Source organism: Hyaena hyaena, unplaced genomic scaffold (genome assembly GCF_003009895.1).
Source record: "Hyaena hyaena isolate Hyena2069 unplaced genomic scaffold, ASM300989v1 scaffold_391, whole genome shotgun sequence".
NCBI classification, from domain to species: Eukaryota; Metazoa; Chordata; class Mammalia; order Carnivora; family Hyaenidae; genus Hyaena; species Hyaena hyaena.
The window spans coordinates 221,916-239,079 of NW_024081024.1; the positions used below are offsets into that span (position 1 = coordinate 221,916).

The 17,164-nt window shown below is 39.3% G+C and overlaps 1 protein-coding gene across 1 annotated transcript in view; it reads left to right on the plus strand.

Annotated features, from left to right (window-relative positions):
• The window catches only part of SH3RF1 (SH3 domain containing ring finger 1), a 182,609-nt gene that overhangs the window by 142,378 nt on the left and 23,067 nt on the right, over positions 1-17,164 (plus strand). Inside the window, exons 5-7 of the mRNA XM_039251510.1 lie at positions 2,804-3,106; positions 8,230-8,340; positions 16,379-16,548. Coding sequence (XP_039107441.1) covers positions 2,804-3,106; positions 8,230-8,340; positions 16,379-16,548 — 584 coding nt within the window. The remainder of the gene's footprint in view (positions 1-2,803; positions 3,107-8,229; positions 8,341-16,378; positions 16,549-17,164) is intronic.

Below are 17,164 nucleotides of genomic sequence, written 5' to 3' on the forward strand. Positions count from 1 at the left end.
TGTCCGTCAAAAATATGCACAAGATTACTCATGGCAGCATTGTTCTCAGTAGCCAAAATCTATAGAAAAGAAGGAAGTCTCGAGAAAGAGAAGAAGGGATAGGAGGAGAGGGAAGGGGAACCCAAATATCACTCAACAGAAGAATGCATAAATAAATTGTAGTGTATCTGCACAATGGAATATTACATAGCATTTTAAAAAATGACTGACTCATAGACCATATGGATAAATCTCGAAAAGTATATTGTTGACTCAAAGAAGCAAAACACAGGAAAATATAAAGAGTGCTTCTGTTATTTATAAGTCTGTTTGTAAGCTCCTTGAGGGCAGGGACCATTTGTCTGCATGTATAGATCTCCAGCTCCTAGCACATCATCCAGTATGTAACAGATGATCAATGTGTATTTACTTTAGTGGAAAGATCAATATTTATTTAATGGAGAATATAGAAAAATGTACAGGGGAAGCACCCTGTATTTTTATAATGAGAAAAACAGGAAATATAGGGAATATATGTATAGGAAATATATTTCTTATGTTTATTCCAGAGCACAGCATATGGAAACTGAAATTTTAATTCTTTTTAACTAAAGCAACACTTGGCTAGGTATGTACAGGACTATGGTAATATTTCAGACTATTTCAAAGCAGACATTGCTAATGGAAGCTCTGGTTTGATCCCAGAATAAATTTAACTTTGATATCAAGTAGATGTGATAGTCTTTTCAATTCATATTTTTGGTCTTAATGGGGAGGAAGTCTTCTCAGCCCTTTCCCTTATTTCTTACTCAGTGCAACATGAGTGCTGAGTTAATTGGTCAGATTCCAGCATGTGGATTAAGTCATGCTTTTGAGGATTTGTGTCTTGGGATCTAAATGAGCTTATAGTAGAAGAAGGCATTTTTTGACTCTTTTTCTTCTTCTGGTATTGTTGAGGTTTGGGCCACTCCCACCATAATAATAAAACATCACATTTCTTCCTTCAGGCATGTGATTTTCTTAGAGACCACCAGAAGGTGAGATGGCTAGACCAACGTAGGATTTGTAAATTCTAGATCTCTTGGTCAAATGCTATTATAATGTTATAATAAGGCCACCCTTTAATAGTACCTCATTTCTTCATTCTCAAAACACGTAACAGAGTCCTAATGATCACCTTTCTCCTCTCTCTCCTGCCATTGGTACTTCAGGCATTGATAGGTGTTAATGGTGGCATTACTGGCTATTATTCTTGAAAGCCTATCATGTGGAAAAAATCCTTGAAGTCTGAAGGAGAGGCATGCTCATGTTTGAAAAAGATGTATCTTATTAATTGTAGATCAGACAGGCCAGATGAATTCAAGTCCCTGGGGAGCCACAGGAACAAATTGTTAATCAATATGCAATCATCTGTAGAAGCACTGGCTACTGAACTGCAATTAGTACAGCTTTGTGAGCAGCCAGTTGTGCCAAAGCAAGTTCACTTTGTTACATATTGACTGACAGGATTTCCATTCTTCTAGTAGGACATTCTCATCAACAGGGCAAGGAGACATGGTCCTAACCATTTAGGTGGGTGGAAAATAACTTTGATGATGATATTTTATCTAAGGGTGTTTGTAAAGTGCTGAACATGCAAAGCTGAGATGAGAAAATCCCTATTATCCTTAATATTTATTTAAATTACCTTTAAGATGTCTATTATTTTTTATCTTAATGTCTTTTTATGTGAGGTTAAACTTTGTGCTCAATGATTTCCTATTACTGTAATATCTTGGTAAGTTATATACAGCTTATTATCATTGAAGCTTTGTGGAAACATTATATTCTACCTCAGGAAAAACAAATTTTGTGTCCTTTCCTTTCTTGCTGGTGCTGTCCGCACCCCTTGTACCCCTAATAGAGAACTTTTCAAAGAGACAAGTTAGCTTGCCAGTAGGACTTAAAAAAATTTTTTTTACTCCCTTATGATTTAAACTGTAAGCACATATGAGAAGAATTGAGGCAGTGATATGACAAAGAGATATCAAGAATGTCAGGGCTCCTAGGTGGCCCAGTCGGTTTAGTGTACAACTTCAGTTCACGTCATGATGTCATGGTTTGTGAGATCGAGCCCTGCTTTGAGCTTTCTGCTCCAGGGCAGAGCCCACTTTGGATCTTCTGCCTCCCTCTCTCTGCCCCTCACCTGCCCATGCATGTGTGCACGAGTGTATGTGTCTCAAAAATAAATAAACATTTAAAAAATAAAAAGGAATGTCTACCAACTTTTTTGTGAGGTTCTCCCAAAATGCACAGAGGTGGGAGGTTAATTTATGTGGAAGTGCGTGAGTTAACATATAATGGTTTCATTCTTTGTTGTCTTGCTCGTTTTTTACAAAACCCAAAAGTTACCCCTACAATGTTCACTTGTGCTCTAGAGCAATGGCTCTAACCATTATTGGGCAACAGAGTGTTCAGTCAGACCAGTGTACCCTTTTAATTGTTCTGCTTTAAGTTTCATCAGTGAACTGAAACAAATCTTCATTTGTTACTGGTAAATTTTAAAATTAGATATTCTGAATATTCTTGGAAAAAACTATTTTTTTTACCTTGTTGGTCTTGAATTAGAATTGTTTATTCTTGATTTGACATCTATTGGTGACAGATCTAATGAAATGCCAGTATTGAGAGAAAAGACATCTCACATGGAAAATATATGTATAGACTTGCAAATGCAAACTTTAAAGTGGTGACACTGAATTTTAGATAAATGCTGGTTAAAAAGAAATCTCAGTGAATCCTTGAGAACTGTGTAACTGTCTTGTGTCAATTTCTTGGTTTGCAGTTTAACTCGGCAGCAAAGCAGCTGATAGAATGGGATAAGCCTCCTGGGGCAGGTGTTGATGCTGGAGAATGTACCTCGGCAGCAGCCCAGAGCAGCAATGCCCCAAAGCACTCTGACACCAAGAAGAACACCAAAAAGCGGCACTCCTTTACTTCCCTCACCATGGCCAGCAAATCCTCCCAGGCATCCCAGAACCGCCACTCCATGGAGATCAGCCCTCCTGTCCTCATCAGCTCCAGTAACCCCACGGCTGCTGCGCGCATCAGCGAGCTATCTGGGCTTTCCTGCAGTGCCCCGTCTCAGGTAAATCATCCAAAAGGTGTGAAAAGAGCTCAGGCACAAAATGATCTACTCACAGACATGTTTGTTCACTAGCTAAACAAGACTGTTTATTTATGCCTTTGGAAGATAGTAGCTTTCCTGAGACGTAGAGCCTTTCTCCATTCTGTAGGTAGAAAAGTGGAGAAAACTAACTTGAGTGTATTAACCTGAAACTACTCCGTCATTGTCAAAGGAAGGATCAGAAATTACAAAATGATTTAAATAATACTTAGTTTCAAGCAACTGCTCAGTTTTACAGAACTTGCTCACAAGGCTGCTCTGGGAGATCTTGCCAACTAAAACTTTATCTTCATCCAAACTAAAGATGCTGTGGTTGAAACTCATAGTTGACAGTTGCCTGCATCCATGTAACTTACCCCGACATTTAGGCTTCCTGGTAAGAGTTTTAGAGAAAAAAAGAAAAGACGTGAAGAAACATTTAATTTAAGTTAGAAATTAAAATCTAGCTTTCTTAAAAAGCTTATTAGTTCATCAAGGCTCTGGACTATCATAAGAAATAGCTGCACATTATCCTTGTGTTAATAAAAATATACAAGATGATTGGAAACATTCATTCAGCAGGCATTTATTGAGTGCCTTATTTTTAGAACCTTCTAAACACCATGTATATTCCTGTTAGACCTTAATCCTGGACTGCAAAATGAGCCTGTTACCTGCCTAATTCACAGGGCTGCTATAATTATCCAATTAGATGACCACTATATTTTCCTCAATTCAGAGGTCAGAGATACCAGACCAAAGCTGCCTGTCATAAGTAGGAGAAATTTCTTTCAAATCTTGTGTTTAGTTTTCAAAATTCATGCAGATTTTACATTCTACTTTATAATATAGCTGTAGTGTTTTTCAATAAATACAAAAATGAATTATTTTCCTTTTAAGAAAACAAATACACAATCCTGGCCCTCAGAAAGTTTACAGTTTAATAAGTGCCTGTCGTGGGCCACAGAATAAAAATTTACAACATGATTTCTGGTATTCCTTGCCAATTTTATTAAAAATTATGTTCTCTTGGCCTCATTTATTTGACCCCACTCCTTTAGATTCATCCTGCATGTTGTGCATTAAATGTATTCACTTTCTGAATGGGATTGTGGTTCGTCGGTACTTTTTGGGTGCTGGGGCCATGAAACTTTTGATCTTTTGAGGGAACTAGGACACACAGACACAGCCTACTAGAAAATGAGTATGATGAGGACAGACATCTTTGTTGTGGTCACCGATATATTCCAAATGTCAGACATACAATAAAACACTCAATAAATGCTTATTGAATGAGGAGTCCCTTGAAAATGGGTAGAGAGGAGAACTATGTTATTTTACATGTAACTAATTATACCCATGTGAAAAATAGACATGGATTATAGATTGGAGTAAGAAGTACCAAGTGGGATTACTCTGGAAAAGTTCAAAAGATTTTTGAATAATGTTCTGACAGAGGGGTCTAGTAAAGCTGGCCATTCACTAAAAGAAAATTGGATCATTTGACTGCTTTTTAAAATTTTGTGACCTAGCAACATTTGCACAATGATGTTTTGTTAAAGTAAAAGATAAGTTTCTGGTAAGAATAGTGGCAACTCAGAATAGGAATAGTTTTAAAAGAATAGACAGTAATCTTTTGGCACTAGACAAAATTAAAAGAGAAAGGAAGGATAAAGCTCGCATTTAGATCTTTTGGAGACAACTCGGCAGTCAGGTGTGAGCATGTCTGACACTGCCACACCAGAGCTGGGAATGAAGACTATAAAACTAGAGCTATTTTTGTTTTGGTTGGAGTAGCTTAGGAAACAAGGCCTTTTCTGTATTTCATTAAAACAGTTTCCCCTTCAACCATTCCACCCCTCCTCCCATATTCTAATTCGTTCTGTTTTCGGTGGTAATATGTTGCCTCAGGGAGAGGTTATTTCAAGAAGATGATGCGAGATGTTTCAAGTGCTGCCTGGCTTCTCTGGCCCAGGTTTACAGAAAACACTACTTGTCTAGCGTACTGTGTACTTTGGAGGGAACCACAGTCTATAATAAAGCAATGAGTGTGTGTAGCATAGGTGACAGGAAAACACTCTCCTGACTGTGGAGATCAGTGGCTATGGGAAGGTAGCATGTGAGACAGTTCTAAATAGGACTGTCCTTTTCCTCTGCCCTGCAAAGGACCGATCAGGAGGTTTGACTCCTGCTATGGCCCATTTCTTTTTCTTTTTCACAGTGCTGAGGAAAAAGAACTTTTTACAGTGCTGAGGAAAAGGATGTTTTAATATCTTGACTTGGTCCATTTTTTGTCTTGCTTTTCCTTAATCAGGTTTGGTTGCACTTAGAAAATCTAAAGAAGACTAAAGAAGTGAGCATTCATTTTTCTCTCACCTGAATAGAATCCACATACAGGCAGTCAGTGCTGTGTGATGTGCTTCTCAGCTTCCCTTTCCACCATATGGGTAGAACCTTATCCTCCTCTTTCTATATGGAATTTAGAGATCTCACCAGGACATCCAAGTTCCAGGCAACAGGATAGGGAAACATAAGAAACGAGGAAAGGGCTTGCTTGCTATTATATATGGTGACTATTGAGCAAAGGCGGAACTTTCAAATACATATACTAGAAGATTCTTTTATAGACTTTGCTGTCAGGTGGGTCACCAGAACAGATGTGCACAGATGTCTGTGATTGACATCTATAAAAGCACATGATGCTGTAAGCAACTAAGACATTTTATTTCTTTCTCTGGTCACACTCAAGATATTTTTTGGCCTCTGCCAGCTGGAGGAATGATTTATAACATTAAGTGTTTCTGTGGCCAGTGGCTTCAGGGGGAGCCAAAGGTGCACCCACTCATTTGTGTTTGCTTACGTTACCTCTTTCCCCTCCACAGAGTCCATTCTTATAGAGGAGCCCAAACTTAATTTGCAGTTCCATGAGAAAAAGAGAACAGTAGAAAGTCAGTCTGTCCCTATTCAGGATGCTTATTCTGGGCATGCTCACCTTTACTTCTGTTGCTTCTGCTTTTAATCATTCTTTGGTGACTTTTATCTCTTCCTTTTTTATTCAGGTGTTAGGAGTGGCCCTGTGTTGGCTGGTGCTTGGAGGAGTATCAATGTTTAGTGTTTCACTTCAATGACTATGATAGTAGACACATTAGGGGCCCTCTGGTCCAGCTCATCATAGAGGGTGAAGTTTCTTGACCAAGACTATGAGCTCATTAGCAGCTAATTATCTTGACTCCCAGTCTGCAGCTCTTAGAGAAACATTGGTCAGTCATGAGATCTTTCTTAGATATTTGTAGGGTCAGGCCCAGGAAGCTGTATTTTGGTGGGGTTTTTTTTCCTACCCTAAAGGTTCCATGATAATGGCATGCACTTTGAAGTGAGCTTCATTGTATCTTCTCAGAAAGACTCTTATGTAGTGCCAACTTAGAAATGTCCTTGGGGTATGTATATAAACAGATTTATTGGTTAAAACAGCTAAAGGCCATTGGATTTTGTCCTAAAATGAAAATCATTGTGCTTCCCATTAGAAATTTATTGGAAATCACGGCGCCTGGGTGGCTCAGTCCATTAAGCATCTGACTTCAGCTCAGGTCGTGATCTGACGCTTATTCTTCAGGACGCTTAATACTCTGGTTTCTCTTCAGATCGTATAAATCTTTCGCCTTTTACTTCAGGACGCTTATTCTAGGCATGCTCACCTTTACTTCTGTTGCTTCTGTTTTTAATCATTCTTTGATGACTTTTATCTCACGGCTGGTGAAGTTGAGCTCTGCATCAGGCTCTGCGGTGACAGCTCAGAGCCTAGAGCCTGCTTCAGATTTTGTGTCTCTCCCTCTCTCTGCCCTTCCCCAACTCACGCTCTGTGTCTGTCAAAAAATGAATAAATGTTCAAAAAAATTTTTAAAAAAGAAATTGATTGGAAATAGACTTTGATTCACATGAAAGACAAAAAATGAGGGTTTGGGGAGAAACTCTTGTTAGGGCATCCCTTAGCTCTGCTTAGTTTAAGCCTCCAGTGTGATCAGTGTATGAGCTAATACGCACAGATGTGATTTTAAAAGGATGTGGATTCCATATATAACACAGATTTATTTGTGAAAATAAATTGTATGCTGTGATGCTGTTTATCCCTGGCCTTGGCAGGGCCTAACCCAAGCAGGAAACTCAAAGTTTCCTTCAGGCCCTCTGGGAACTAATCTCTGAGCTTTTCTTTGTCCTGATAATCTTTTTCTCAACATATGGGAATTGAGGGAAGTATGTTTGGGATTAAGTTTTTATTACAAAAGGCCTAGCGTTCTGGGTGTATCATTCTTTCCTTGGGGAAACAAGTTACCAGCCAACCACATTCCTTTAACAGTGCGGGAAAACCATCCCATTTGTGCTGCAGCCCACACGCCTCCTCCTGCCTGCATTCTGCAGTTGGACCTGATAATGCAGCTTGAGTGAAATTGATCGAGTAACTGAACACAGGCAATGAAATGACCTGAATAACTCCATTTCTTTCTAGTAAATTAATCTTGGATAGTATCATGGATAATACACCTTTGAAAACAGCTAATTTGGCTTGACATTATTCCTTTAAAGGTTTTATAAATAATTACCTGCTCTAGGCATGTCTAGGCAGCTGCATTTTAATTATGTGTCCCCACTAAAAAGTAGGAGTCATGAAAAATGATCCTGAGAATAACAAAATACCTTAAGAACTTCACATAGATTTATAAATTGATAGACAGGTGAGTATTCAGCCATAACCTACCTTAACAGGATCTTCAGGGAAATTGCTAGTGGGCTAGTCAAGCACCAGACTAACCCTCTGAAAGGTCAGTTTGGTTCACAGTAGCATCCCAAGTTGTGAAAGCCAGCAGCAGTTGAATTCTGTATGTAGAACAGCAGTGGCCAGTATTTATCACATGATCTCCCAGTTCCGAATACAAATTAGGTAACCAGTAAATGTGGACTGAATAAACTGAGAGATTCTGCTTTCCCCAAATACTAGAAACTATAGATTTTTAAAAAAAATTATGACTTGCCTTCCCAAGGTTTAGCCAGTACAGTCTGTTGTGTTAAATATAATTGTCTTATTAAATAACTTTTTTTTTCCTTGGCAGGTTCATATAAGTACCACCGGGTTAATTGTGACCCCACCCCCAAGCAGCCCAGTGACAACTGGTCCCTCGTTCACTTTCCCATCAGATGTTCCCTACCCAGCTGCCCTTGGAGTGAGTATAGCCTTTCTATCTTGCCTCTCTCTCTCTCTCAGGTATTTAGAGATGGAAATCTGGCACATCCCGCCTCCTAACACCTGCAGTTTACATTGACACTTGCTAGATGGGGGTGGATCTCTTTCATCTATTATCTCTGCTAATCTTATAGAAAAAAAGTAGAAAGTCTCTTGCATTTAGGCAGCAAAAATTTTAAAGTGATCAGTAGCCTGAAGCCATTAGAAGAGTTCTATAAAATGCTTTCAGTTTTCATTAAAGTTCAGCCTGATTTCCTGAAGGCTTAACCTAAAATTTCTTTTTCATTTCTTTTGAGTTTCTAGAAGACTTCACTTATTTCCCTCAAAGACAGGTTTATAGAAATACTGAGGAAACCAGGATCCCAAAGGCTAGATGGTTTGCTTTGAGTCACATGGTCTGTCGATTTCAAATCTCTCCATTTTATGATTAACTTTTTAGTAGGTTGCCTTCCACTGCAATAGCTGCCACTCTCGCTGCCTAAAGGCAACTGCTATCTTGGAAGGCTCCCTCAGATTGTGTTGATTTTCATTCTGAAGACCTAGCATCCTACAGAGTCTAAATACTAATTTCTTTAAAACATCCTCACAAGAGAAATTAATAGGAGAAATGAGGGCAGCCACGGGAGATAGCCACAAAGAGAACACTATGGAGAGAAAATTAAAAGGGAAGAAACAAGCAAATTCAATTTTATGTAGCAGAAACACAATAGTTTAAATCCCTGTGTCCTGAAATTGCAGGCAGTTGAACTACAAGGAACCAGCAATTGTGAGACCTCTCTCATCCAAGCCGGTGCCTTGGCTTATGCTTTCCCACTGTTTCTTCCAGTGCTGAGTTGAATGAAAATAGAAAAGATCACTAAATCAGATCTCCCCAGTGGGCCCAACCCCCGTAAATTGCTTTACAGAATCTCACTGGTTGTGATGTTCTCGGAGAAACAGTGTGGCCCGATGATGGGGACACAGACCTGGGTTGGAAGCCCAGCTCAGTCAGTTCTTTGTTTATATGACCATGAAAAGTTACTCAGCTTCTTTAAGCTTCAGTGTCCCTACTTGTAAAATGAAACTAATACTTTCTACTTTGGAGAGTTAGTGCCATGCCAAGACTATAGGAGGGGATGACTGTTACTGATCTCATTATTGGTCTCTACTGAGGACCGTTGCAAGGTAGGCCTATGGCATGTGCCACTGGTTTTTCTCAGAATGCTTTGGAGGACCTGGTTGGTTAGGTTATGGTTTCTCTGCTCTCTGTACCAAGAATAGTGAGACTTCTAGCAGCTGGTTTGTTTTTAGGTTGTGGATTTTATATATGCTGTAAAGATTATGTTTCCTTCTGCTAGAATGTTCAGGGCCAAATCTGTACCCCCCTCCAACAAAGACCTCACAACATATTAGCACATTAGTCAAGATGTTGGCTGCATCTAGTTTTATTGTCCTCATTTTCCTTTTGCCTCATTTTGCTTTGAAACAAGGTAGATATAAATAAATGTGGAGTTATTACCTAGCTTGACTTAGACATTAGAAAACTTTTTATAGAGTTAAGCATGTTCTTGTATTTAAATGGAAGTTAATAATGTTCTGGTTAGAGGTTAAAGTTTGTTGTTTTTTTTAATGTTCCCAGAACGATTACAGCTTCCTTGATAGCACCACTGTTTGGTGCGGGAAAGGTTGTGCTGATTCTTCGGGGGAGAAGATGAAATTCAGTTAACTTTTATTGAAATGTGGTTTCCATGAGATTCTGTTAGCCCCGGGTGTTTTGACCAGAGCCAAGTTCCATAATCATCCTGCCCTCTCCTCTCCAGAGAAGACTCTCTCCTTTCCTTCCTTCCCTTCTCACCCCAGTACATACAGAACCAGTTGGTATTTCCATTTCCAGATGACTACTTCACATGGAAAAATTCTAACATAATTTCTTAAGGGAAAAAGACTGCCTTTTCTGATCTTAGAAAAATTAATTAGTGGAAAAGACATAGAGTTGGCTGAATTTCAGCCCTTGTGGGCTGAAAATTTTACAGTGTAGTAAATGGCCAGTTACTCTTAGCTAGAGGCAACTCTGGGGCAAATCAATGGGACAGGTCACAGGAGAGCATGAATATAAAAAAATTAATTTACATTAAACCGTTTCATCCTAGGATTATATAAGAAACCCTGCATGTTAAGCAAGCGGAAGGTTTATTAAACAGTATGTCTACTGTGCCAATTCCATTTAATGAAAAACTAATTATAAACAGACCTGACTGTCATCCCAGGAGATGTCTACATCTCAAAGTCCCTGGTAGGTTGGCAGAAATGTTTTGGATTTAATATGGTAGGTTTAAGTGAGAAAAAAAAATCTCAGTAGCACGTACCCTCTGTTTCTTACATTAATTATGGCAAGTAGGGCACCTGGGAGGCTGTCAGTTGGGTGTCCGACTTTGACTCAGGTCATGATCTCACATCTCGTGGGTTCGAGCCATGCATGGGGCTCTTTTGACAGCTCAGAGCCTGGAGCCTGCTTTAGATTCTGTGTGTGTCTCTCTCTCTGCCCCTCCCTGGCTCGCACTCTGTCTCTCTCTCTCTCTCTCAAAAATAAATAAACATTAAAAATAAATCATGGCAAGTATCTTACTGAAAATTTGAAATATTTTCAAAGGCTTTGAGCACCATCACGGCAATATTGTATGCAGCTTGGTAGAGAGCAAACCATGCTTTTCATGGTGTGGATTTATTAGGTAATAAATGCCAACACTAGAATAGGAAATGAAAACTATTTCTAGTATTTTTATTATGAATTGGGACCTTCTAATCTTTCATGCAGAATGAACTTTGGAGCCCATCATCCTATACGTTTCACATGTAACAGTTAAAATGTTAGATACCTAATATTAGGAGCAAAACTGGTGTTACAGCTATCTAATTCAGACATCAGGCTGTTAATAGTAGTGAGGGGTTTTTTCCCAACTAATTTTGGGAAGGGAGGAGGGTGAGGATCTATGTTAGTCTTGTATTTTTCGCACAAGGGCAGAAAAATTTTCAAATAAGTGATTAATAATCCCTGATCCCCTGTACCAGCTGAAAGGTGTTTAGCTGCAAGATGTCACAAATGAGGCAGGTCAATAAAGTCCAGTACAGCCTGTGGCCAACTTATAGACAGATTGCATTCCAAAAATATGTAACCCTGACTAAAAAAAATTGTACACATAAAACACACAGTGTGTGTCTATGTGTATGTTTAAAGAAGTAAACTAAATGTCAGTTTCTCAGAATAGTCAATATGTAATTAGTCCATTGGAGCCCTGGTGGAAGTCTTAGCAGGACTTACTGCTATCAGCAGGATCAGGGATGGGCTCTGCAAGGAGGGGTATGAAACTACCAACCTTGATAGTTTGAGAGGGACAAGTTGAGGTTTTGGAATTGGTATGAGTTCTGAAAATCAGGATTAGGGGTAAAATATGGCCAGAGTGTTCATAGCAACAACAGAAAAGGACCCTAGCATCTCAGGAACCAAGGCCACTTGATTCATATCATATAGTCCTAAGGGAGGTAGAAGCATAGAATGTTTTTTCATCTGTGAAATACTCATTGAAGGTCTGTTACCTTGTATCTGTAAAGCTGGGTGACAGCAATACAAAGACGAGTAAGACAGTTTCTGGCTTCATGGTCTCATGAATCATTAGACAGCTTCTATTTATTGAGCTTCTGCTGTGCTCCAGGGCACAGGGAAAGGCAGCTTTACCTAAACTATTTCTGATTGTAACTCCATCTCAGAGATTGGTGTATTGAGGCATAGAGATCTTATGTAGTTTATACAAAGTCAGTTAACTAACATAAGTATCTCTTCTTACAAACCAAATGTAGAACAATAAATCTATAATTTGTGACAGAAATTCCATTCCTGGAGAGATTTTTAAAAATTACCAAATTCTTAATTACATCTTTCCCTTTAGACATAATCATCTAAGCATCCATTACTAATATTTTTTAAAATATATTCTTTAATTTTATTCCTTTTTCTTCATAGCTGTACCCACAACTGACTGGCTTAATTCCAATGAGCATCCAATTGAGACTTAAGATTTAGAGACCTTCCATCTTTATCTTAATTTTATTGAATTTCTGATACCTCTAAGTTTTTTTTTTAATCACTGGGGTCAGTACTGCCACTTTTCTACTTCCTACTTACTGTCATAAAATAAAACAAACTAATCACATAATTGCACAAACACTGCTCTATGCAGGTGGTAATGCTGTTGAAATTGCTAACACTCCTGACGCAAGGAAGCATGATCATGCAGTGGCTTGAACTGTTTCTCCACCAGGCTGTATACATGCATCTGAGTTCAGTACTTAGAGAGGCTGTTTAGAGATATTGATGTGTAGGGTTGAAAATGGGTTGATTGGAAATCAGATGTTTAGGGAAAAAAGGATGCTGGGATTGGGATATATTACATGGTATTTTCCCAGGGGACCCAGAAATGCCCAGAGTCTATTCTCCAGTCACTTTTCTATCCTGGGAGGTAGAAACGTATCAGAGGGAAATGCACGCTTAAAGGACAGTTGGAAAGAAAATGAATCCTTTGTCGTCAGTTGAACTTGTGCCCCAAACTCCAGTGCAGAGCACTTTGCTAGTAAGGTAGCCTGCAGCCCTTGGCCCAGGCTTAAGACCTAATGGATCTTGTCACCTGTCGTTAGCCAGACCCAGACCTCACCGCTGTTTGGTTTCATGAAAGGGCACAAAGAGGAAAGAGCACCAGAGAGGAAGTGTATCACATCCGTGCACTTGAACTTTTCACTCACAGTGCTCACTAGAATGTGGCTCATCTTGCCTAGATTCCAGTCCACTTGGAGAGGACACTTCTTTTCTGGTGCTCACTCTAACACAGGAGGGAAATCGAGGACTTCTTAAGACGCTGAGCCGGGATTGGAATGTTTTTCTGTCCCCAGAGCCCATGCTTCTTCTGCATTGTAAAGTCATTGCTGCTTTCAAGGTCAGTGGGTCAGGGAAAGAGAGAACCTGGACATGGCAAGGTATGATCATTTCACATTAGCAGACTGTTGTCCTGTTTTTAAGCTAATTGTTATTCAGAAATAGTAAGTCTTGCCTCAGACCATTACCACATACTATAAACAGAAGATCTGAATCTAAAGAAACACCAGGAGGACGCTCATTTTTAATGAATATCAGAATAACATCTAGTTTTTTACACCAGTATTTCTGCAGCCTGGCCTGTAGCTATAGATAGCTTTACCTTGATAACATAGACCTGCATTGCCGTAAAATAAAACTACAAGTGATGAGTACTTTTCAAAGCTCCTATTAATTTAGCCTGCAATGTCTAGTGAAAATGGCATTTAAGTGTGGTGTTTGGTTCTGAACAGTATTAAGTTAACAAAATATTATTAGAAAACTGTGACCTATCCTTCTTGCAGGTCCACAGATGTTTTTTGCTGCTGGTGGAGAGTGCGTTCTGGCTTCTGGGTCCTGGGCTGGCCCGGACTATGAAATAATAAGCAGGTCTCCAGGTCAGCTCTGGGTGAATGGAAGGCTGTGGTTTGCTCTGTAGAAATTTCAGGTCTTGCAGGATAGCAAACTGCCTGAGGCACAACACACAGTGGATTACCTTTTGAACTTCCACATCACCAGATTATTTCAGTTTAAGTTGTTTATAAAGCAACCCACATAACTTCCTAGTCTGTCACAGCCCTGGTCTCACCAGAGCCCTATCATTTTACCAACCCCACAGGGTGGAACAACATCTAAGAATCTGATTTTAATCAGACTTTCCCTCTTGGTCTTTGTGTGCTTATATCCCATGTACACATGCACACACAAATGTCCATTTCCCCAAAGATATGTAGCCTAACATTGGGGGGAAAATCTGCCTAATTTTATTAAGACTGTCTGTGTTTCAACCACAAAAAAAGAAAGCTAAACTTTGTCTCAAGCACAACTTTTAGGGTCTTTCAGAATATCCTTTTTTAAGCTGTAACTTAGATGGCTTCTAACTTACTCTTTGTGAAAGGAATGTACATGAAACATTTGTTTACTGTATTGTTAACTACAAGAGGTGACTTTGTTTTTACATTCTATTAACAAAATGTGACATGTTTTTGTCAGGTCCATAGATGTTGTTTTGCCTTTTTCTTCTTAGGGTTAATTTAGTACAGCCTCTGTTTTAATAATGTTAAGCCATAACAGACAATTTTAATTTCCTTTCCTCTTGAAAATAGAATTCTACTTAGAGTGTGAAATGAAGCTTTTTGGTTCTGTGCCGTAGGTACTATTTTAAGTAATTCCTAGGAGCGGTTTGTGTTGGGCCCCATGTTGAGCACATGCATTGGTCTCCCCGCTTTCCACAGCCACGCTGTTTGGAGATCGGGCTTAGGAAGATTTAAGTGGTAATCAGTTGAGTGGTACTTTTACAGTCTCCGTATATTATCCTGTGTACAATCTAGACTTGTTATCCTGCCCGACAAGCCACTGATGTGTTGTTATTACCATTGCACTGTCCAGGTCACATGTACTCAGTGTTTTACCAGGATTATCTTTGTTTCTTTCTACTTTGTCACTGGGAGGAGACCTAGTGGAATGAATGCTTGGTTATAGGTTTTGAAGATTCTAAGCCCCAGTACACACAGTTCCTGAGTTGTAGCAAATCTTAAGGCTGCTGCCATGGTTTGCATGGACAGTGAGCAGCATTCATGGGGTTCTAACTTTTTGAACTGCCCTCTGCCTTGTTCAGGTTAGGACAAGGTTGTCTGTAGGCAGCTCTGCACCTCCTTTATTTCTGCACTGAATGTTCTACAACACTTCAGCTTCGGTATGGGAAAAATCCTTCCTGAAAGTCATTTCAGCAAAAAATTAAATTATAATGTGTGAAACAGTTGCAATGTATGTCAGGAATTCTGAAATTTTTTTCTATGTGGTTTATTGTGTTTCTGGAACTGTGTACATTAACAGGCAGATGAAGGAAGCAAATGTTGATGAGATGTGAATTTTTATTCCAAAAAATAGGAAGTGACTGTTATGAATGATGTTTACAAATTATTGGATTTTTTTTTGTTTATACACTGATGTATAGAAGTCATTTATGCTTTCCTAGGTGCATTCTTTAGTCTCCTTATTTCTCTTTTAATTCAGTTTTTACATCTAGTGGTTCAAAGATTTGGGGAGGGTGAGGTTGGGGTTCAGGCAAGTCTTTGTGTGCCTGTTTTCCCAGGAGTTTCAGTATACAGACCCTAAAGAATCATCTGGGGTTTATAGATCAGAAAGTAACAATTGCTCCATTGATTTTCAAAAGGCATGGAATCCTGTAGGCAGAACCCCATTAGTCTGTGCCCATAAAGGAACCAGCAGCTTTTCACTGGTGTACTTGTTAAAGATTACCAGGCTTGATAGTACTAAATTTCAAAAGCTGGCAAAGTTAAGAAAAGAATAAGCAAAAGTAGCAACAATTGCCCAGTGATTGTGGCTTGCTATTGTTCGGGCTGTTTGGAAACCAGGCATCAAAGGAAATTTTCTTCTGAAGGAATGGTTTGAGATACAGTGCAGCTAAATTGTTTTGTGTTGTGTTTAAGTTTCAAGCTACAGAAACAATCACAAATTAATTCCTAGCAAGCAGTGTGGCATTATAGTTGCCCCCTTGAAAGGCATTTGGAGACTTATCCAAGTCTATACTTAAAAATGCCATTAATCTTAAAATTACATGCAATTGTTCCATTTTTTTCTTTCCCTCTTCCCAAGTGTCATTACATACCTGTTTGCTGAAAAAGTTACTGTGGCTCTAAGGTCTTAGAGGAGAACAAGAGATGAGGTTTTTTTGGTTTTATTTTTTGGAGTTTTTTGTTTTGTTTTGTTTTGTTTTGTTTTTTAAGGAGGCTTTCATAGAAGGTAGCCTGCTGGTTCTGCTCCCTGTGGATTCCATTAAAGTCTTTTCCTATGAATTCCTGATTCCTTTTCCCTCCCCCCTTCCATAAAAGATGTAAATAAATAATTCATTTTTATTCTTTTTCTTTTTCTTCTCTCTGTCTTCTCATACCAGACTATGAATCCTCCTCTTCCCCCACCCCCTCTACTGGCCTCCACACCACCAGGCGCTGCTGCTGCTGCTGCTGCTGCTGCTGCTGCTGCTGCTGCTGCAATGGGACCGAGACCCACAGTGGGACCCTCTGACCAGATTGCACATTTACGGCCTCAGACTCGCCCCAGTGTGTAAGTGAGGGTGTCATTTATTACTGCTTTAAAGTTCATTTCAAACTAAGTCCCAACAGCAGAGGTAGAGAAACACCTTTCTGATACGAGCTGGTGACAGGCTTATGGTTCACCAAAGTGGTTTGTGTTCTGCAGACTCACACCCAGTCATGCATATAATTAGGAAACTGCTGAGACCAAATGGGTCTGATACATGAGCTCGCTAGGCAGCCGTCCTGCTGAGTGGAGGTCTTTCACAGTCTAGGGAAACATAGCATTTGCTGCTTCATAATATTATATATGTACATAGAGCCGTCTTTTTGTACTATTCCTGTTTGAGCTTTTGGTCTGCATTTTCATTCCTTGCATTAGGACAGTAAGGAACAGGAAGGTATTTTCCACACAAATCAGATCTAGTGCAAATATGCATGTGAAAAGCTGTAAGCCCCAGCCATAAGTATCCAAAAAAGTCTAATTGTCTTGTTAACATTTACCAATGGCAGAATACAGTTGGATTTTTGTGGCCCCTAGATTGTGTGATTTTATACGTGGAACGGTTTAGAGCCCTGGTAAAAACTATTGGTTACCATTGCCTGCCTGGTTTCCATATGTTGGTGACACAGTTACCTTGCACTGT